At 37.1% G+C, this 23174-nt stretch overlaps 1 protein-coding gene across 2 annotated transcripts in view; it reads left to right on the forward strand.

Moving 5' to 3' along the window:
• Positions 1-20540, forward strand: part of VSTM2A (V-set and transmembrane domain containing 2A) — a 31785-nt gene extending 11245 nt beyond the window's left edge. Inside the window, exon 5 of one of the 2 annotated variants that reach the window (XM_075557531.1) lies at positions 20452-20540. In XM_075557531.1, the coding sequence (XP_075413646.1) occupies positions 20452-20540 (89 nt within the window). Of the gene's footprint in view, positions 1-20329; positions 20407-20451 lie in introns of those variants that run through there. The other variant, XM_075557532.1, reaches the window with a different exon arrangement.
• The last annotated feature ends 2634 nt before the right edge of the window (positions 20541-23174 follow it).

The raw sequence follows: 23174 nt of genomic DNA on the forward strand, positions 1-23174 counted from the left end.
GGTTTCTTATTGCTCAAAAACATTTCCACATAGATGTCCCATTGACGCTGTGGCAGCTTAAAGACTGTGGCATATAAGTGGTCACTCTGACTGTTGAAATATGAAGTCTATGTTTCCTCCAGTTGAACCTGGGTTGGCCTTGGATCACTCATCCCAAAAGAGTATCATTCTGACAGAAGTAAAGATGTGACAATTCCAGACAGGCTTTTAAGAGAAAATTACAACTTCTATTGTGCTTTCATTGCTTTGAGGCTGACCACCATATAAGAATTACAACTACTGTGAGTCTATCTTACCATGGGAAGTCCAAACGAGGCACTAAACCTGTGTGAAGAAACCATCTTGGACATTCAGGCTACCTCAACTGTGATCTCATTGAATGAAGCCTGAGATAACTTCAACAAACAGCCTCGCTGAGCCCAATTAACCCAGAAAACTTAGGAGATAGCAATCATTCATTGTTTCAGGGCAGTAGACCTTGGGATGGTTTGTTAAACAGTAATAGATACTCAAGTGTCTCTGGCAGAACAAAAAAAAGGTTGCCAAATGCAGCAAACCAATAACTCTTGAAGATAAACTATGGCAAGCTGTTCCTGTAAAGATTACTATTTTGGAAACATTATGGTACAATTCTATTCTTTTACATAGGGTTGACTTCACAGTACCCAGCAAAAATAATAGATACTTAGATCAGCCCACACAAACTCAAATATTGAAAATTGAATTGGCACACACACAAAAAATGTTTTCTTTTTATGTCCCAAACTCTATTGATAGCAACATTACCTTCATAGATCTTGAGGATTCCACGAACATGTTCATATCTCCACCTCTGTCAGTCATTCAGTCATGACTCATTCTGTTTTATTGATTGTGTCTCAGAAACGTCTTGGGGAAAAATGTATATTTTGGGTTCTAACAATATTGACTTCAACCTCAACATTTAGGTTCACTGTCCCCATCTACTCCAATCCCTCCTAACAGTTTCCATATCTTTTAAAATTCAAATACAAGGAACAGATCACATTGGAGCACACATTTAATAATTAATATTTCCAAAGCACCACCCCTGGTGGTGTAGTGAGTTACAGGGTGGACTACTAACTGCAAGGTAGGCAGTTTGAAACCAGCAGCGGCTCGGTTGGAGAAAGACGAGGCTTTCTAGTTCCATAAATCGTTACAGTTTCAGAAACCCACAGGGACAGTCTACGCTTGCTCTCGGGGGGCTGCTCTGAGTGACAATCTACTCAATGGCAGTGAGCTTGGTCGCCGATTTCTTAACTGAGTTCTCAATTCTCACTCTCACCTTTCTGCCTGGTATTTCTGAATCATTCAGACACTCTTTCAGATGCTTTCTTCCTTCTGTTTGCAAGGACTTTGTTTGCATGTGGCTTCCTCAGTTGCTGAAATCCTATTCAAATGCACCCTTATTTTTTAAGGTTAATTCTATTGTTTTAATCAGAATTGGTGGTTTCCTCATCCAAGCTTCTACCATGTTTTATTTACATTTACTTCAAAGCATATATCTTCCTTTATTGTAATACAATTTCTAGTCCTTTTTTTCAATGTTTACAGGTTTCAGCACTAGGATTCTCACTTCCTGGAGAGTCCCCAGTCTCAGACAAACCAAAACAGTTGTTCACCTAAACTGTAGCTTCTTGGTTACAAATATTATAAGTTACATTTACTTTTATTTCATAGTCTACCTAGCTTAGGACAAGGTGGAACACAGTAATGTTTGGGGGAAGAAGGAAAAGAAATAGGATTTTTTTGTTTTTATCTTTCTTTGTCATATTTTGTTTTTATAGATAAATCATTTTGTCATTATTCCAAATGTGATAAGCCTCCTAAACAATAATTCTCAAATCATGAAGTATGTACTACCAATGCCAGACTCACCAGGATACTAGTTAACAATTTAGGTTCTGAGACTATCCAACACCTACTGAATCAGAATCTCTGAGTATAGAATGGCAAATAGGTATTTTTATATACTGTAATTAGTGAGCACGTTTAGCATTACAATATTTACATATATAATTTCTAATGAATTATATAGGAAAGGGTTTTAAAAATTCATGGGAAATAGAATGGGAAGGTGTGGAAATTTTACTATAGACCTTTTGCAGCTGCCTTGTACGCATTCATATTTTTATGTATGTTGTCAGTGATGGACGTATGTGTGGCATGATGCAACATGACTTTAGAGATTCTGTTCTCTTGCCTTCTATGTCCGGTATTAAGATGGACTCTTGCTAAGCTGTCCTCTTCACTCCTGCGACCAGCCGCTGGTAATTGTAAGACAAGTGGCCTTGGCTCAGGTTGCAGTCATGTTCCCATACGTGGTGTCTGCAGTCACTCAGCAGGAATGCTGATTCTCTGAACTCCGAAATATGATTATTGTGTTTTCACCATGATGTGAACCAGAGCGTTGAGAGGCAGCTGCTGCGGCAGCTGCTGGAAGCCAAGCGCTCACCGATGCTTCTTTGCTGCTGTCAAACATGGCAGCTTTCCCAAAGTGGCCAGATTTAGAAGGAATAATCTGGAAACCAAATTTCAAAACTGCCTGGAGGAGGAAAATGAGGAACTCCCGTGTGTATGTAGGCTGAAGGTCTCCAGTGAGTTGAGGTAGGGAGCCAATCTCGTATGATAATTCAGAACTTAAGGTTTCTTTTGGTTTAAATGGTCCAAGTTGGCTGCTTACCCAGGGTAAATTAATTTGATGACTGTAATTCTAACAGTTAAATTACTATGTAAATCAAGTGTCTAAGAATAAAATGGAAAATACAATTGAGGAAAGGCTTTGGATTGTATGTTAGGGAATCTTTGAGAGAGATGTTTCACCCAGAAATGCAAAGTCTATACAGATTAAATCCTACTGTACAATAACTAGCTGGACATAAAAAATCAAACTTAAGTGATAGCTTTAGCTACTAAAACTTTTAAATTAAAGGCTGGCCATGTTAAGATTCACTTGTCAATATCTTGACCTTGTCAATTGAGTAGACATTTTCCATGTTTTGATGTCTAGTCCTCAATTATTTCATGATACTTGTGTTTCAGGAAGAAAATGTAGAGGAGCCTAGGTGATGTATTAGTTAAGTATTAGGCTGTTTACTACAAGGTCAGCAGTTCAAACCACCAGCCAGGTCCTTGGGAAATAGATGAGGTTTTCTTCTTCTGTAAAGGGGTACAATCTCAGAAACTCAAAGAGGGCAATTCTACCCTGTCCTATAGGGCTGTTATGAGTCAGAATTGACTCGATGGCAGTGAGTTTTTATTGTTTGTTTGTTTTGTTTTCTATTTTTATTTTTGATTGTTTTATTTTTGAATAGGAGCAACTGCCTAGATAGATCATCAAATGGTTATGAAGTTGCTGGAAAGACCTAATTATAAATCAAAGCAAATTGTGTCCTTTAAGACAAAATAAGTGCAAGAATTTCTTGTAGAACATTTCCATAATCTACACCAGTGATTCTCAACATTCCTAATACTGCGACCCTTTAATACAGTTCCTCATGTTGTGGTGACCCCCCCTCCCAATCATAAAATTATTTTCATTGCTACTTCATAACTGTCATTTTGCTACTGTGATGTATCTGGTGGCTCCTGTGAAAGGGGTCATTACCCACAGGTTGAGAACCGCTGGTCCACACCCTAACACCTTTGTTTCCGCTGTCAGAGGGAAAGAAAGGGGCAGGAAGGAAGCTCTCTGACTTTTAGCATCTGGCCCTGGTTGCTCCTCAGGAGGGCTGTGGTGCTGCTCTTCCTCCCAGTACTGTGCGTCTCAGAGTCTGCATTTATTATCAGTGGAGACGCAGTGCTTTCACAGCACATTCGCACAGAGATGAGCACTGAAAACAAACAAGCAACTGCTTGGTGTCCAATCCTGGCAGCCCTCTGTGTCAAGGTAGAGCTATTGAGCTGTGCCATATGGTTTTCAGTGACTGGTATTTTCAGAAGTAGATTGGCAGGCCTCTCTCCTGAAATGCTCCTGGGTGGATTTGAACTTCCACATTTAGGTTAGCAGTTGAGTACAGACTCTAGTTTGTACCACCTATGCTCCATATTGTGGTAATTATTAGCTGTAATCTGGTCATAGACACATAAGAGCCAAACTGACAACATTTGTGGAAAAGAAAAGATGGAGGTGCTCAATATTATCGCTCAGAACAAGTTCAGGAGAACTAATGTACAATCTCAAGAATATATCCTACCTAAATATAGAGACCCTAAGGAGTCCTTATGACGTACTGGTTACACAATTGGCTGCTAACTGCAAGGTCAGTAGTTTGAAGCCACCATCAAGCTTTGCAGAAGAAAGACAGGGTTTTCTGCTTCTGTAGCATTACAGTCTTGGAAATTCATAGAAGTGGTTCTACCCTGCCCTGCAGGGTCCCATGAGTCAAAATTGACTTGATGGCAGTGAGTTGGGTATTTTTTCTTTTTTAAATATTGAGACCTTTTCCATAAATGGTCTGTAATAACATAAACCACATTAGCTATTAAAAAGCAATAAAATGGAAACAAAATAAAATTGTATTCCGTAATAGATTAGTCATTACTAATTACCTAAGGGCAGTCACACTAATTAGTCACACTAATTTCCCAAGGGCAGGCAAGTTAAGAAATGTCATTAAGGACCTCATAGATGAAGAAAGCAAAAGGTTGTTAAAATGAAGAAAAGAAAGAAAATACAAAAATGATTTCAGAAGACAATCAGAATCTTGCTCCTAAATGGAGAAGCACTGGAATGAATGAAATAGGGAACTAAGCAGACAATTCCAAAGGGCAGCTGGAGAGTATACAGGAAAATATTATCATGAAATGCACAAACACCTGGAGTTAGAAAAGAAATGATGGAGGCACTCAATATTATCAATCAGAACAAGTTCAGGAAAATTAATGTACAGTATCATGTAGATATTCTACCTAAAGATGGAGCCCTTTAGGAGCCCTTCTGGTGTAGTGGTTACACATTGGGCTACTAACTGCAAGATCAGCATTTCAAAACCACCAGCCAGCTCTGCAAGAGAAAGATAACTTTTCTGCTTTCAAAGGGAAAGAACATTGTCATTTTTCCAGCTGAAAGAACTGAATAAAAATTCAAGTTGCCATGTTGAAGTACTCTATAAGAAAACAAAGGAACAACAAAGGAAGTGTTAAGGGAAGATGTGGAACATGAATAGTCAATGCACCAGATAGAAGTGACTGACATATGACCATGTCAGCAGGCAGCATATGATCAAGAACACGTGGTGTTGAAGGAAATAGTACAAATTGCACGGAGGAATTAAAGAAAAACAAGACTCTTGGAATTGGCTGAGTATCATCTACGATATTTCAAAAGTGGATACAACCATGGAAGATAGCTCCCTGAACAGCCAAGTGGAAAAGATACATATTTGTGAACATTCCAAAAAAGTGATCCAACAGAATGCCAAATATATATCATTGATATCGTGCATAAGTAGAGATTTGCTGAAGATAATGATTTGAAAAAATGATTTTAGGAATGTATCTATAGGAAACCACCAGAAATGCAAGCCAGATTAAAAGAAGACAGGATAAAAGTTACCATTGCTGATGCCAAATGTTTTTCACTGCAAGCTGAAGATTCTATAAAGATATTTAATTCTGTTTTATTGACAAAAAATAAATTTGATTTTATGTATCATGAAAAAATATGGCTAATATTGCCGCAGAAAGAAATTTTAGACCAATTGAGGTTATTCAGCACACAGACCAAGAGGCAGTTATTTGAATTATACAAAGGATTGGATACTACACAGTTGGTAAAAAAAAAAGTAAGATATGCATCAAGGTTTTATCATTCACCATATATTCCATCTGTATTTTGAGAATAATCTGAGAAGCTGGAGTAGATGAAGAGCGCAGGACTAGGATTGGAGGAAACTCACTGACAACATTTGGTCTACAGATGACACAACCTTGCTTGCTGACAGTGACAAGGACTTGTAGTAGTTATTGATGACGCTCAAAGAGAGCAATCTTCAAAGGTGAATCTATCTCAACATAAAGAAAAGAGAAATCTTCATCACTTGGCCATTAGGAAAGATCATGATTAATGGAGAAAAGACTAAAGTTGTCAAGGATTCCATTCAACTTGAATTTACAATGGAAGGAGCCAATGAGAATCAAATGACCTATTTCTTTGGTCAAATTTGTAGCCAAAAAATATCAAAACAAAACTCTTTAAAGTGTTCAAAAGGAAAGTTGGACAATGGATAAGACTGCCTGGAGAATTATGTGTGCATTTTGAATTATAATGTTGGCAATGGATATTGAGTAGACCATGGGCTGCCTGAAGAATGTCCTGGGGAGCAAAGATGGGGAGATATTGCCTCCCACACTTTGGACCTTTCATTAAGAGGGAGCATGTAGCTCCTGGAGAAGGTCCTCATTCTCAGTACAGTCCAGAGTGGTCAGTGGAAGGAAGGAAGCCTCTGAGCAAGATGGATACAGTGGCTGTCACAGTGGGTGCAAACCTGTCAATGGTTTAAAGGATAGGATAGGACTAGGCAGTGTTTTGTTCCATTGGATATGAAGTTGCTGCGATTCAGAACCGACTGGACAATAGCTAACAAATCAACAGTTAGCTGCCTCAGCTGCATGTGCTTACGTTCATTACTGCTATCAGCAGTGGTGACTGAGAGTAAATTATCTACACTCATCTGGATCTCCCAGGCCAGTACTTCTTATTGAGGGTCGGCAGGTGAGGAGGGAAAGAAAGCCACTGGGTGCATGTTTAGAATTCCTGGTGAAAATTATCATTTCGGGTTTATAACTGACTTGAGGTAGCTGTGCCATATTACCTACTGACTATCTTGTCCAAAGTTGTAAGTAACTCCTTATTACAAAATGGGATCAAATGCAGAATTTTAGCTTAGCTGTGTGAGCAGAGTACATTGCATGTGTTTGGAAATCATCATTACATATATAGGATGCTAACTTAATTAAATTCAAGCTTTCCCGGAAGACCCTCTGAATTCTTAAAAATTGTAAAATAATTATAAATACATCTGTAACATCTGAAAAGAATAGAAAATATGATGAGAAAGCAACTTGTCATTAAATTAGTATCATTGTGATAAAAATAGATTCAGATTTGCATCCTATATTCCCAATCAACTAGCTTATTTCTTTGATCGGCTGAAAAAGTTCTCCAAACTTCAGAGTGCTTATTTATTAAACTAAGCTAGGAATCCTTATTAGCTAAGGGCCATTTTGTTACATTTATAGAGACAATGTATTTTAAATATTGAGTTGAATAACTTGGTGCAAGCGGTGACTGAAGGACTTGCCAACTCTCCAAAAGGCCTGTGATTTTAGTTCATGGGAGAAAGATGGCAGTCTCTGCTTCACTAAGGTCTATAACCTTGGAAACGCAGGGGGGCACTTATACTCCATCCTAGACTCAGAAATTCCCTGTTATTGCATTGACTCTGACTCATTCCTGGTGACTCTGGAGGGCAGGGTAGAACTGCCCTCTTGAGTTTCCAGGATTGTAGCTCTTTATGAGAGCACGGAGCCTCATCATTCTCCCAAGTAGCAGCTGGTGACTTCGACCTGCTGACCTTGTGGTTAGCAGCCCGGGGCCGCCTATTGCTCCACCTATTGCCAGATAAGGTTGCTGTAAATCGGAGTCCACTTCTCAATGACTTTATTTCATTTTGTGTATTTTTAAATCCAGCTCAGCAATTGTTCTCTTCTTTACTAACAAAATAACATCTTATCAAATAATCATGTTTCAAGAGGATAAAGACACACAAATATGAATAGTTAGTAACTGAATCCTGGACAACTCTAAAAGTATATTGAGCAACATAATATATGATGAATATAAAAGTAGATAAGGAAGACATTATGTAATTAATAGAAGTCACAGAAGAGCATTTGTCATGATTCACAACATATATACAAATAAGTTCCCATTGACTGAAGAGTTAAATAGAAAAAGCACAACAAAGTTTAACATTACATCAGAGAATTAAAACTTTGAAGCTTTAAATTCACAAAATAGTTACATTTTGCTGTGAATATTTTTAACATCTGCTTAATTAAATCTTGCAAAATTAACGAGTGACACAATACATAAAATATTTGTGTATATTCCTCAGGAGAATAAGGTACAAATGCCACTAGGTAAAGATGCTGAGATGATACAGCTCAGGTGGACCACCTAGAAAGATTAAAAATGATCATGCAAAATGGGAAAGTGCAAAATAATAATAATATAAACTTACATTAATACTCTATAGGACAGAAATAAAATATAGAATATATTTTGAGCAAAAGGCACACTCCGCGACACTAGGAACAAGAAGGGCTAAAACACAACAGCAAATAATATGAAGAAAATTAGAATACTTGACTGAGAGAATATAGATTTTAGTAAAGTCTGCGACATCCTGCGTTTTGCGGTGACCAGGGAATTCTCAATAGTGCATGCCAAGTTGTCAAAAGTGTTTCCAGTTCTGATGCAGTGCCAGTCAAAATCCATATATATGTATCAACACAGACAATCTCGGCAAAGATTTTTCAGTCAGCAAGTGTCGGCCAGGCTGAAAGGTATCGGAGCTTCTGCTCTGTTCAGTTGCACAGTGAGTCGGTACTTCACGCTGAAGGAAAGCGTAGAAGGAACCATCAGTCACAGGGCTTTAGACCACACAGCCTGTTTCACCCCGAAATTGTACTGCTGGGTGGAAATTCCAATATCAATAGCAAGCTAGACCCCAATAAACGAACAGGGATCTTTATCACCGAGCTCTTATTATAACTAGGAATATTGAAAAGTCTGATTTGGGAAATCCCTGAATGAGTGCCTCAAAAGTATACACTGAGTATAAAGTAGATCCTAGAACCCTAGTTTCAAAAACGGTTTAAATAGAAAGGACTCAATATACCATATAATGTGCAAAATGATGGAGTACTAAATATCAAAGCAAAAAATAATATGAAGTTATATGTTCAATCAACCCAAGGTCATTATGTGCATAGAAAAATGTGACAATGTGTGAAAATATATGCAAAATGTATTAAAATGTGATGCTTTCAGTACTTGATTATTTTGTTTATATTTATGGCATTTAAACAATAATTAGGTATTTTTACATAAAGAAAAAGTGAACATTATTTTTAACAGTTTATGTACATAATATTCATATATCTAAATAGTCAAACATTTAAAATTTCCCTTATTTGAAAATTAGGTCAATGACAATCAGACAACTGTCAAGAAAGAAAATAAATTAGAAATATAAAATATATTCAATTAATAAAGAAGCGCAAATTGAAATATTTTTTATGTGATTATAGAGTTTTGGACAAAATTAATAATATATACATGTATTTGCATGCATATGCATTTGCCTATGCATAAACTTACATGTACATATATAATCGCATACATATATATTCTAAAAGTGCTGCTATGAGAGTAAGTTTAATCAAAAATTGAATCAGGAATATTATGTCTTCCATCTTCTAGGGGCAGAGCACAGACTCTTACTATCAGATTAGTCTTTTTGTTTTTGTAAACATAATGGGTGTAGTCTTGATAAATGTATATTGATTCCATTTTAAAAACTGCGTGTAAAATCCATGAAACTGTCATACAATTATTTTTCCTCTCCATTGGATCATTCATCTGGTCTCTAATTCATAGGGAGCTCAGAGTGGTCAACAGCAAGCCAGTCACTGGGAGTGTCACAAGAAATCAAGACACAGAAGATTGATAAATAATAATTAGGTTTTACTTAATATAACAGCTTCAGAGAGTCTGAAAGAGTATTGTTTCACGAATTCAGAATCCTAAATGCATAAAATAGTGCCATTACAAATTAAACTCTTTGGGTTTAATTAAAGAAAATTATAAAAACTGGAAGAGATGATCAAATATTTCATTCCAAGAAGCTGTGGAGCAACTGGGAAGATAAAATATGGGAGGAAATTCAATTAAATAGTTTTATTACTGCACAGACATAAACCTTTTTGAAACTGAGCAATAAAGCTACTTTTCAAATAATAAGAAAGCTCCAAGTATGATATTAAACATTTCAAATAGCAATAAGTTATGCAGTAAGTCTGTGTGTGGCGCAAACAGCTAATCACTCCAGTACTAGGCCTAAGACTGAAGGTTCAATCTTACTCAGAAGTGTCTCTGAAGACAGAAATTGCTTCTCAGAAGTCACAGCACAGAAAACCCAATGGAATTTACTCTGAAACCATGAATAGCCCGAAGTCAGAGTAGACCTGACAGTAACCACTAGCAATAAAAAAATCAATTAATAATGCAACCAAATTTCAAAATATACAGTTGTGAAGTACTGTGCAATGCACGACTCTTATGAGACTCATTGTGTGTGTGTAACCTTTGCATGTGTTATTTTATAAACACACACCCAGTACCATTTTATTCAGCTATTTGAAAAATCTTTTGTTTTGATTAAACAAATCTTTTTGCCACAGAGACAATGTTCTCAATTCTTCCAGTGTTACAAATAATTAATTTTGTTAAATGCTACTTTTAGAGTTCAAGCAGCAGAACTTCGATCACCAGATGTAGACACTCTATAATTGAAAAATTCAATTTATTTCAAATTACCTGATCACAGTGTGTGTGAAGATATGAATGATGTCTTGATAGTTTTGATGTTTTTGAATAACTAGCACTATGTTTCATATGTAGTTAGAGTTCAACAAATATCTAAGGATTAAAAAATTAATTTTGGTCTAGTGTAGTAAAAAGCATTTGCAAAGATAATACTATAGCTAAATATATAGATTCTTTTCTAAAAAAGGATTATGCATCCAGAGGCTTGCTGAATTATTTATTACTATTTGAAATGTTTATTTCATATAATATTTGAAACTTTTTTATTATTTGAAAATCAACTGCATTATTTATCTTTAAACAACCACAGATGACACATATATTAATGGACAAAGAGAACTGGAAAATAGTAGCTGGGCCATCCTTCCATACACACCCATGACAATAGCAATATGAATTTATTTAAATGGTACTTATTGAACAAACTCGGTCCAGGAAGGTAGATGGTTCCTCGCAACTATTGGAAAATACATGGATTGAGAAAACCTTGCTTCAACTAACTCTATGAATTCCAAAGCTAAGAAGATAATTCTATTGCAGAATTAAACATTCTAGTTCAGAAAATTTTGAAAAACTAGGCTAAGGAAAACAGGTAAAGCTGTTGGCTCCACTGTGGCAAAATACGTGGACAGTCTTTAGACATGCTCCTTGTGTTAAAGCGAGTGTGTTTCTCATGCTACCTAACTGTTTCGTATTGACATCTTCTTGGCATTAGAGGAAGCTGGTGGTGCAGCGGGTTAAACAAGGGGCTGTGAACCACAGACGAAGAATGGTCAGAACTACCAGCTGCTCCTCAGGTGAAGAAGACTGTCGATTCCCATAAACAGTCGCAGTTTCAGAAACCCTGTTGAGTAGTTCTACTCTGATCTGGAGGATTTTTCTGAGTTTTCATCAAGTTGATGGTGACGGGTTTGGTTCTTGGCATTAGAAGAGTCTAGGGGGCACCATGGTTAAGCACGAAGCTGCTGGTTATAGGTCAGCAACCAGCCCATGGGAGAAAAATGAGGAAAGATTTATACCCTTGGGAACTCCATGGGGCAGTTTTACGCTGTCTACTGGTTTGGAAGAGCCTTCCAAGAAGTGGGTTTGCTTTTAATCTTGTTAGCATTTGATCCTTAACTATTTTCTCCTCAAAAGCCAGCATTGCTGAAAGCCATTTGTGAATGTAAATCAAGGTTATATCTCTAATTGGCTTTTCGGTTAATTTAGAGCGGTCTCTGAGCAGTGTGCACAGTTAATATAATGAATCCTGTAGTCAAGTTGTGTGTCTCCTCTTCATCCTGAGTTCCCTGGGGGTCCTTTCCTTAAGAAGATCAGCCTGTCATTAATTATTAACCCATTTGTAAATAGCTAATCAAAAAATGTAGAAGGCTTACCCCCTTATTTTCCTGGTGAATTTTTATCTCCTGGTGGCTATAACAAAGTGCAAAAAAGAATAGAATGAATTGGAAGAGATGGTCTTTATTTCTCCAGTTAGTAATTGATTTCTCAAACCTTCAGCCAAACTGAATTCCTACTTCCTCAATTCAGGAGGTATTGTAATGCTTATCTCTTGTTACTGCACTAAATACTCCATAATGAAGTTGGGATCCAGTTTATATCCATTTCCTGATTCAGAGACAGCTAGCCCAACATGTTCTGGGGGCACAAACTTCTGTAAACAAAGTCATCTCAATGCAAATTGTCCTCATATTGTCCTTTATTCCAGTTCCCAACTGCTACGGATAAGCCTTTAGTCAAATCTGACATTATTCAACATAGCAGCAAAACCGTGTTAATCTGGAATCTCTGCTTTGGAACCTTTGATTTATCAAACAAAATCTGCACTATTACCTGTCTCTAAATTATAAATAAAGGGTCTGCTGCTTAATAAGGCTAGCATACTTACAAGAGGCCTATTTAAACTCCATAAAAATAGTTTCAAACATCTTAGCAATATTTACTCATATGCCAGCAAGTGTAGGGATAACTATAAGCCAATATTAGTATTCATTTTAAAAGTTATTATGTATATAATAGTAGAACTTGATTTCTTTGAAAATATTTTACTTGTTCCACTCGTTTGAATCACTCTTACATCCATTTTGGCAAAAGTGCTAATGTTCCCATATTCTATGAGCAGAATTGAAAAGTAGAGTCATTACATTAGCTATGAAGAATCATCGAATGGGGGGGAAATATGATGTGAATGAATCGATAGCATTTTAGTCTTGGAGTCAAACAGAACTGGATGGGAATTTCCGTCCTCCCATGTTCCAGCTGAATAAACGGAATAAGCTATACAACCCTTGCTTCAGTTTAGTTAGGAGTCAAATGATTATAATGATTTTCAGGGTAAATTGTAAGAAATAATAAGTGTTAAAAATTATTAGCTGCTGCTCCCATTGTTACTTGTGTACCTAATCAGTTCCTGCGCATACGAGTGAGGTACGAAAAGAGTTCAGAGTTAAAGTGTCGAGTAAACTGCTCGGTGGAAGGCAGTCTGATGCTGTTGTGGCTGTGCTGCACTTACTGTACAAGAGAGGAGCCTTCACTGGTTGTAAGAAAAATCTAGAACCTTCTGTGGGGAAAGAGGTATCCCGTGCAACTTATCCTTTCGACCTGTGGGCAACTGTGTTTTCCTTCACGATAGTGAGAGGGCTCGTACTAGAAGAGAGTTATAAATTTGCTGACTCTAGGAAAGCAGTATAGGACATTTAAACAGCAGCCGCCAACATGCCAAGGTCCCATAAAATGGGCTATTTATGTATGAGGTCAAAATGAAGTGCATTTCTTTTTAAAATGTATTCTGGGAGAAATTGGCACTGGACCCATAAAAATTCTAATAAAAGAGACATTGTTCTAAAAAATTTATAGGATAAAATCATCCCCTTATTTGACCTTTCCCCCTAAGTGGTGATTTAGTATGTGCAAACTTGAATAAAAATTACATTAAAAGCTAGCTCAAATTTTCTCACACACCCATTTTCATTTCTTAAGGCTGACACTTGTAATAAAGAAGTAAATCAAAGGGGTCATGCTGCTCTGAGGGCTGTAATGGACATTCATTCCTTTATAATCTTGGTATTTTCACAGACAACAATTATTCCATTGTTGCTTCTTAAACGGGAGCCCTCGAGGTGCAGTGGGTTAAGCATTGAGCTGCTAACCAAAAGGTCAGCAGTTCAAACCATCAGCCACTGCATTGTGAAAAGAAAAGTGTGTGCCAAGAAACCTACAGGCTCAGGACCACCCTCGGAATCCTCGTGGGAAACCTTGGCAGAAAGCTCTTCAGCATCATAGCAACAAACACGCCTCCTCTGAGAAGATGTTGGCGGTGCTTGAAGTTCATTGGCTTGGCATCAATGGGACCTTTCTCATGGAAGGCCACAAGTCAACGACTCAAACAAACAAACCAACAACCAAAACCCTCCCTGCCATCACTGAGTCACGGTAACTCTTAGAGACCAAATCGGAGAGGGGAGAAGTGCCACTGTGTGACTGTGACTCTTCACAGGAATAGAAAGCCTGGTCTTTCTCTATTAGAGTAGCTGTCCAATGTAAACATTACTCTACCAGGGCTCCTGAACACGAAATCCCCTGTTAATGCATTAAACACAATTAATATTCCACTGGACAAAATAAAGATTGTTGAATCAGACAGTAAAACCCAGGAGAGACTGGAATTGTTTTCTTGTCCCCTTTGAGTTCCATCAGAGAGTCAAACAAGAAAAACCTCAGATGCCCAGAAAAATTCATGTTGCCCACATCTAAAGCAAGAGAAAGTTGTTTTCGTACAGGGACTGAAAGTATCCCAAGTTAAAAGAAAGTGTTTAATTGAAGAGCAGGCCAAGTTTTAACTCACTCACCGGCCATCCAGTCAATGCTTCTTCACAGTGACCTCCCGTGGGTTCCGAGACTGTAACTGTTTACAGGAGTGAAAACTGCACCCCTCCTCCCACAGAGAGGCTGGTGACTTTAAACTCCCAACCATGTTTAGCCCAGCCCATCACTTAACCACTACGCCACCAGGGCTCCACATTTAGATGGACCAAATTTTATAGATAACTGTCCTAACTCTCCCCTTAGCCCCTTGTTATTTCCTTAGAGCCAAATAAATACGGTTTTTCAGTGTTGTGTTCATTCTCACCCTGTCACTAATAATTGGTGGCATTTTGAATAATCTATTTACTCTTCCTTAGTTCCAGGCTATCCAATTTACACTCTAAAGTATGAAAAAGAGTTTTTGGAAAGGAGAGGGACATCTCAGAATATTAGTGAGCTACTGCTCGCTCAAATATGAATTCTAAGGAAAACTTACTCTGAAAGACCATGATATATTTTAAGATGATTACATCATAAAACATTTGGTATACTATAAGTATACATCATTTTATTGAATGTTTATTTTTCATCATTATTTTTAATCTTTTCTGGGAGATCTTGTGGATATTATAAGAATCCATCATTCAATTAGATCAAGCATAATTGTACAATTGCTGCTACCATCATTTTCAAAGCATTTTCCTTCTTCTTGAACTCTTTGATATCAGCTCCCCTTTATCCCTGCCCTCCCTTTCACCTTACCCTCCAGGAACCCTTATTATTATATTATATATTATTATGATTATGCCATATCTTAAACCTTCCAATGTATCCATTCACCTACAACTCTCTTGTTCATTCCCTTCGAGTGGGGTTATACAGTCATCATTGCTATCGGCTCTCCCTTTCCCCTCCCACCCACCTTTCTTCCTGTACCCTCAGGAAATCATTACTCCCATTACTATTTCTGAAGGGGTTTGAATTTCAATTATTTCATGTTTTGTTATTGTACTTCACAGATAATGAATTCTTTATGAACTGAAAGTTGCCAATAACCATTCTTCGAGCAAGTATATTTGTGCCATTTTTCCAACAGCATGTGCTTTCCTTCGTGTCTTTATGTCACATTTTGTTAATTCCCATAATATTTCAAACTATTGCACACAACAAATGGCAGAATAGCATACACATACCTTCACATATACATACCTTTTGGGACACCAAAAACAAATCGTACAAATCTACTGTGATATTTACTTTACTGAAGTGGTCTGGTACCAACCCACAATATCTTTGCGGTATGCCTGTAGAAGGAATCAAAATAACTTCTTTTTCTTTAGGAGCACAAAGAGGCTAATGTTTCCATGTCAAATATACCAGTTTGAGTTTTGAAAAAAGATAAGTTTTACATATTTCTTTTTTCTGAGCTATGTTATATCTAGTATATTTTCTCCAAATGTTTATATAGACCTTTATATATGATATAATAGCTTCATAGATCAATTTGCACAAGTGAGGGGAAATGGGCAGTCTCAGAAAGAAGCAGATCCATCATGTGCTTGACTGAATTGCTGTTGCTTCATTTCTGTACTTTATTACTTACTCCTCATGGAAACTAGTCTGAGTTATTTCATACCGATGAGTTATAGTTTTCTGGTTTGGCAAAGAAAATTCATCATATTTACTATAGCGGGCTGTTGATGGGATGGAATGGAACAATGTATACTAAGTGCCTGACACGTAATGTCTGGCACATAGTTGATGTCCAATATATTATTCAAGAATATACAGAACAAGAAGGATGGAGTATTATTAAATCTGCCTAATGCTTTCAGGTTAGTGTGTGTTAACGTCGGTGACATATAGTAACATTAATAGATTCTTTCCTGAGTAGTGCAGTTAATTCACTGACCGCTAACTAAAAGTGGGGAGTGCTGATTGGACTCAGCGTTCATTCAGAAGAAAGGTCAAGCAATAAGGCTTGGGAAAGCCAGTCATTGAAAAGTCCACATTTCTATTCTCACACCCACGAGGTTGCCAGGTGTCAGCGCTGACCCGAAACACAATTGTGACATGGCGCTAAGTCCTTTCATTTGGCACACGATTGGTGAGAGAGTCAAAGGGGAGGAAGTCGGATGACCATTTTCTTGCTGCTGCTGATTTTTCTAGATGGAAGCTGTGCTCAACTTAATAGAATGAAGACAATGACATAGGTTACTAAACTCTCAGTGGCAATAATTTCCTCTGATGCTACAGAGAGCACAGCTGTTATGAAAGGAAATTTACTAAAGAGGGTAGAGCTATCTATCATCATTTGTCTGCCTGCGGAAGATGCCAAGGCATCCAAGTATTTTTGTTGTATTTTATTTGTCAATTTTCTGTTTTCCTATGTGTTCAAAATTATAGTGAAGATAATATACCTGATGCTTTTGGTTTGTTTCTTCTGTGGCAAGCTTAATTGTCACAGCCACTCTTGTGTGTTTGTCTTTGGAAAAATCATTTTATTGGGAGCTCTTAATGACAGTATAACAATCCATAGTTCAATTAGATCGAGAATAAGTGTACAGCTTCTGTCACCATCAGTTTCTAAACATTGTCTTTCTTCTTGAGCTCTTTGATGTCAGCTCCCCTTGATCCCACCCCACCCCACCCACGGAACCCTTATTATTAACACTTGTGAGAGATGCTTGCTGGTCTTATGTGAGAGAAATACCAATATGAGCAATTGTAAACGGCAGAAAAAGAGAGAGGAAAAAAGGATAAGGTTGGGTGCTAGATTTCTACACTACTTAGACTTCTAAGACTTCTTAGACTTTTCTATTTGGAAAAGGTAGAAAACATGTCCCTTGTTAATATTCTGTTTTATTAAAAAGATGTGAGGATATACACATAAGAGAACCCCAGAAGAGTTCTTTAAGTATAAAAAATAATATATAACTCAATGAAGCACACGTTTAAAGCATCATCATGAAGTAGACATAGTAGGGGTGTGAAAAGGCATCAGAATCAGAGACAAGAAATCTCAGGTTCTCTTTGACTACTCTTCATCTCAGCTTCCTACCTATACGTTTGCTTCACATATTTCAGATAAGAGCATCTCCTTTTTGTCTCCACAGAGTACTTTATGTTGGGACAAAGTTTAAAATTTGTCAAGACATTGCTTTAAACAATTTGAGTAATTAAAAAAACCATCACTAAATGTTTACCCATTGTCATTAAAGAGTTTGTAGTTTAACTAGAAAGATGAAGGTAAAAATATAATTAACTACAACTCTATTTGGTCCACAGGAAAAAACCCAAAACGATATCCTACTTAAATTAAGTGTTGGACTAACTGCTAATAAATGGTTGGGGGTTCAAATATACTAGCTACCCTGTGAGAGAAAGATAAGACTATTTAGCCCTCTGAAAATCTATGTAGGGTCACGATGAGCCTCAATAGACTCAACAACATTGGGTTTATTGAGAATGACAAGACAGGTTACTTAAAGACAAAGGTTCCTTAAATGCATGGTTTCATTAGCATATACTAAGCTATCTCATTTGGTCTGGATGTGGAGCACAAGTGAGATAGAGGGAAAAAATTAAGCAGTGATCCTATTCCAGCACGGTGTCTTGCATACTAAGAAAAACACAATGATGCATGAATAGACATTGTGCTCATTTTAGAAAACATAGAAAAAATAACTATCTTATTTGGGATCTCAAAAGCTACAGACAGCAGAGGAAATTGGACTCCGTGGAGCTGCTGGCTGCAATTCTGGGTCTTGTTTAGCAAAAATGAAATGTTTTCTAATGTAAAAATGAGAATAGAGCATGATGAGTGGCCAAACGTCCCTTTTACAAAAAAGAAAATTTCTATAGAATAGCCCATGAATTGTTTGAGAAACAGGAATAGTGCAGCTGGAACTATTGTAAATCTGTAAATATTATGCTATTATAAGTAATATGTTGAAAAAATGAAAACCCAAGTGAAAATGGCTCTAATAATTATTTGTTAAAATCACAACACATTTAGATTCTTAGATATGACTGTCTGAACAGCTCTGGGGTTACATACTTATATTATTTTTAAAACGCAATATGTATATATATATATAGTTCAGTATAATTCAATATGTATAAATTACTATGTAGAATTCAATTCATAAGTAAATGAAGTGCATTTAAAAAGAGAAAAAATGAGTAGTGATTTGATGAAAAACTGGCATATTTTATAGTTTGGTGTGTAGGGGAAAAACACACCTCAATTTTGTCACGTAATTGGCTTGACAGTGATACATTATCTTTACTTAAAGATACGTTATGAAATGCATTTATTTAGAATGGATGACTGATTACAGCCTGAAAAAAAGCACCATATTGCAATGGTATATTTAATACCTAATGGCTTTCCAATTAGTTAATAACCTTAAAATGTTGATACTTTTCTGGTTGCAGTACATAATTGGGTATCTTTCTCAATTATGCAAAAGAAAATCTTAGGTAAATTTTCCTTTTACTTGCACATGCTGACATAGTATAATGGAAACTGTTGGGTCAAACATGGACTATCTTGCAGGGGCGGAGGGGCAGGAATTTTTTATGCATGTCAACTAAGAAAAATGCAGCATATTACAAGTGCAGTTTCTGGGAATTTGGGTCAATTGTAATGTCTATGTTCCAGAAGAATCACTAAATTAAAATATCATTTTAAAGGATAGAGTATTTAACTGATATTATTTCTTTTAGTCATTTTTTTAAAGATTTTTATTCAAACCCAGACATTGTGTGCCAAATTAAATGGCATTGGCCATTTAGGAAGCCATTCAATCATTCGCTGCCCCCCTTTTTATATTTCATATTAAGAATCCCCTCTTGACATCTCTTTTCAAAGATTACAAGGATACATTTTAATTTTGGAGAGTTTTAATGGTTATCGTTGTACAAAGAGTGCATAGAGTTTCCTCGCTAAGATTTTCCTCCTCATAAATTATTTAGTAACTTACGAAGGCGAGGCGATCGTGTTTTGAATTCATGAGCCTTTTCACCCAGTGTGACTAAAGAAACACCTCCCAGAGACCCGCAACCAATCCTTTTCTCTTAAGTCACTAGGTTGCTGTCAGAAGAGAGTGTGCTCACTCATTTAACAAAGGCAACATAATGCCAATGATACTAAAGTAAACTGACCAGAAAACAGTGGCCTGGATCCCCTAGTTAACTTTTTAAGGCTCCCACGTTGTTTGTCTATAATGTGTTTTTGTCTGAATTTATCATTGCTAGAACGGACCTGAACATGGGTTTAGCTAAGATATGTAAATGATGGAATCCCCTCATCTTCACTGAACAAAATATGTCAAGAAAAACATTTTAATTCTCTACGTCAGTCCCGGGGCACTTTAAATGTTGAATTCTTGATAGGGACTAACTTTTCCCCCAGAGATCAAAGATATAAAAGTGAGATATCACTCACTCTAAAAGTAAATGTCCAAATAAACCCACCCTGGAACACATATCCTCGCACTGGAGAGCCTACTGCGCGCAGCTTTTATTTTATCTCCCGTGGTTTTAAGCGTACGCAGCAGTAACACGGGGGATGCAATTGAGGTTCCAATATAGGAAACTCAAACGGCAATAGGGGAGGAGCCTTAAGAAATCGCTTGAGGGTAAAGCATTTGCATCGGTTCCTAGGTGTTCCCCAACGCGTGATGGCATTGTATGAAAACAGACAGAACAAACGAGACCAACTTCCTGGGACTGAAATACTTTGTATGTGTTGTTATTTGCAGTGCATGCCAAGACATTCATGAGCACCAGAGCCAAATATATATATGTATGTGTTTAAAACAGCCTAATAAGGAGCATTGGAAATCTTCAAGATGAGCGAATATCTTATAACTTCTTCCGCAGGTGCGAGGATAGCTACAAGCCATGGACTTTCTGTCCTGCTTCTTGTTTGTGGCTTTGTGAAGGGTGCTTTGCTTTAATCTAAAGTGCTGACTTTTTTCCAATATCACTTTCTCTTCTTAAAGCAAAGAGCAAATCGCCTGTAAAATCTACGGAGCGGACAGCAAAGTTGACCCTAAACTCCAAGCACCACCCTGCACCCACTGTACTCTAATTACCTACCCACGGAGCGCCTGCTTCAGGAAGCATAAACGAAGAGGCTTTCACACGTTTTGTTGATGTTTTCTTTGGGCAAGCCACTGATTTTTCTTATTATTTCAAGAGAATTAGTGTGGCGCGGCGCGATAGGACATTTTCTAGCAGCAAGATCCCCCCCCCCTCTTTTCTTTGGGCAACTTAAGGCATCATCGCACTGACTGCTCAGGGATTGGCCTGAACCTCATCAGTCTCCTGAATGCTAACCATGGAAACCACTGATTGCGTACTCATTCAAAGACCCTTTATCACCCGGAAGCAAACAGAGCTCCAAAGGATACTGAACACCAACTGTGATCCAACAAAAGCCCCCGTGTCGGGGCAAGAGCAAAATTATCAACACTGCAATTCAACAAAAAGAACATCATCTTAAATATGGAGTAACATTAGAAAAAAGTTGAGTTTTTTATTGTCATTTCTTCTAAATTTCCTTTTTATTTTCTTTTTTTTTTGCACATCTCTTGTTCATTGGTGGCAAGTGCTGATTATGGCCAATCCTTGTTCATTCTGGGATGTCTATATAAATAACTTTGAATGTCCTATATTTCAGTGTATTTTATTCATTTCACAATTCCTGTATATGCAAACTTGACAATTTCTGTAAATTGCTTATAGTAGGTGTGTGCTATAACTTCAAAGTAGGTATATTATGACCCGAAAGCAAGCTGATTTTTATCATTATCATATATATACGTAGATATATATACACATATGGCTATCTATTTGTCCAGCCACCACCCAACTTTTTGTAAGGTATTTGTTTTTCATTTATAATTCATATATTGTGTGAATTTTGTAGTGCATTGTTTGACTTCTACAGGATTGACAGCTGCAGGTGGTCTCTGTTGCCTTCTGCTTCTTTCTGGAAAATGCACACTGACCATTGTATTGACCTATGGTAAATTAATTTTATTATGTGTGTGCTGGGTTGGAATTTGCTGGGGGTTCTTCATGCATAGGGTTTATTAAAATGTGAGGGTCTTTTGACCCTGAAGAATGTCCATTCTGGTTTTGACCCCTATTTCTATTTTAGTATTGTCAAAAAGGAATCTTGCTTCTAGAAATTTTGCCTTGGAAATAAATGTGGAGGAAGGAAGGCATTCACCATGACTTTCTAAATTCATACACGAACACTTCCTGCTATGGCTAAAAATGCTGCTTTCTTTGACCTTTATGAATTTTTGTAACTTTGTCGAGCTATTATTTGCTGCTAATTACATTTTAATGTCTCCTAATTAAAAATTAAAATTTGGTTGCTGTCTAAATATAACATGGAAAGGATGACTGCAAATTACTGAAGAAGATGGCGTGTTCAGTTTTCACTAGTAAATGAATTATAATTTTAAATACTCCATTGTTATTTCGGGCTTTATAATAATTCAGACTATTTTTATTTAGAATCTGTTTTCTACTCTGGTGGGGGTGGGGGAAAGGGGCAGAATATCCACGTGTTCCACACGCCCCTTGGAATAGTTACAAGATGAGAGAGAAATGACCTAAGTTTTCCTTCCAGAGAGAGATTCTCCATTCTCTTTCATTGTAAACCCGAAGATCATCTCCGCCTGGTTGTCAGTTCCCTCCTGAATGTCCAGGACTGGTGCTTGGAGGCAGGGAGCACCCTCTGCTTTGCAAAGGTAAATGCATTTGATTTCCTGCCGTTCAACTCAGAGCAGTGCGCACTGTTTACCATCCTCCTGACATTGTTTTATGAGACATAATGCTTCGTGCAGAACTTCAATTGTCAGTTTTCCTGGTCGGTGAGGTTTATTATTTCAGGCAAATGGGAAAAATAAATAAAGGTTTTGATTATGCTATTTTATTAACCTAGAAAAATATTTTCTTTCAGAATTTGATATTTAAGAATATATAAGATAAATATGATTCAATTGTCCGCTTGGACTCAAAAGATTACATACATTGAAGCATAAATTAACATACGGATTCAACTGCAGTCAATTTTGGCAAATCCACCATGTAATTTACTTACTCAAAATTCTGGTCATGAGATTAATCAATTCTAAAGTGAGACAGACTTGTGTCTGTACCAACTATGAGATACGTGTGCTCATAACGAGGGACATGTGCTAGTTTGGGACGGACTCTCACTCGCTTCATTGTGTCAGTGTCCACCTTTAACGAAGACTTCTCTATCGCTGTGCCACCACGAGCCTGGCACAGAACTCCTGGGAAAGAACATGGCACACACTCTCTTCCCTCTGAACTCAAAAGTTAATATGGACATTTAAAAATTGGAAGGGCAATTATAATATACTAATGAGGTCTTCTAGTGGGTTTCACATTCGATTGCACCCCTCTGGGGTTATAACTTTGTATGTAAAAATAAACATGGAAACTAATAAAGATTGATAAAACTCATCTGGCTTTCTCAACCTTGATTTCCAAGGTCAGATAAGAAATTTCATAAAATAGACCATAGGAAGTTGCCAAGACATTTACTAGAATTTAATTTACATACTTTGTTTCTTTATTAAAAACAAATGAAACAATGCAAGCTAAAATATTTGAGAAGAAAAGAGCAGAACTTGGCTACAGCATGGGGTCTTGATATGGGTCAGTCTAGAAGCTTGGCCGA

This window comes from Tenrec ecaudatus, chromosome 9 (genome assembly GCF_050624435.1).
Source record: "Tenrec ecaudatus isolate mTenEca1 chromosome 9, mTenEca1.hap1, whole genome shotgun sequence".
In the NCBI taxonomy this organism is placed as follows: Eukaryota; Metazoa; Chordata; class Mammalia; order Afrosoricida; family Tenrecidae; genus Tenrec; species Tenrec ecaudatus.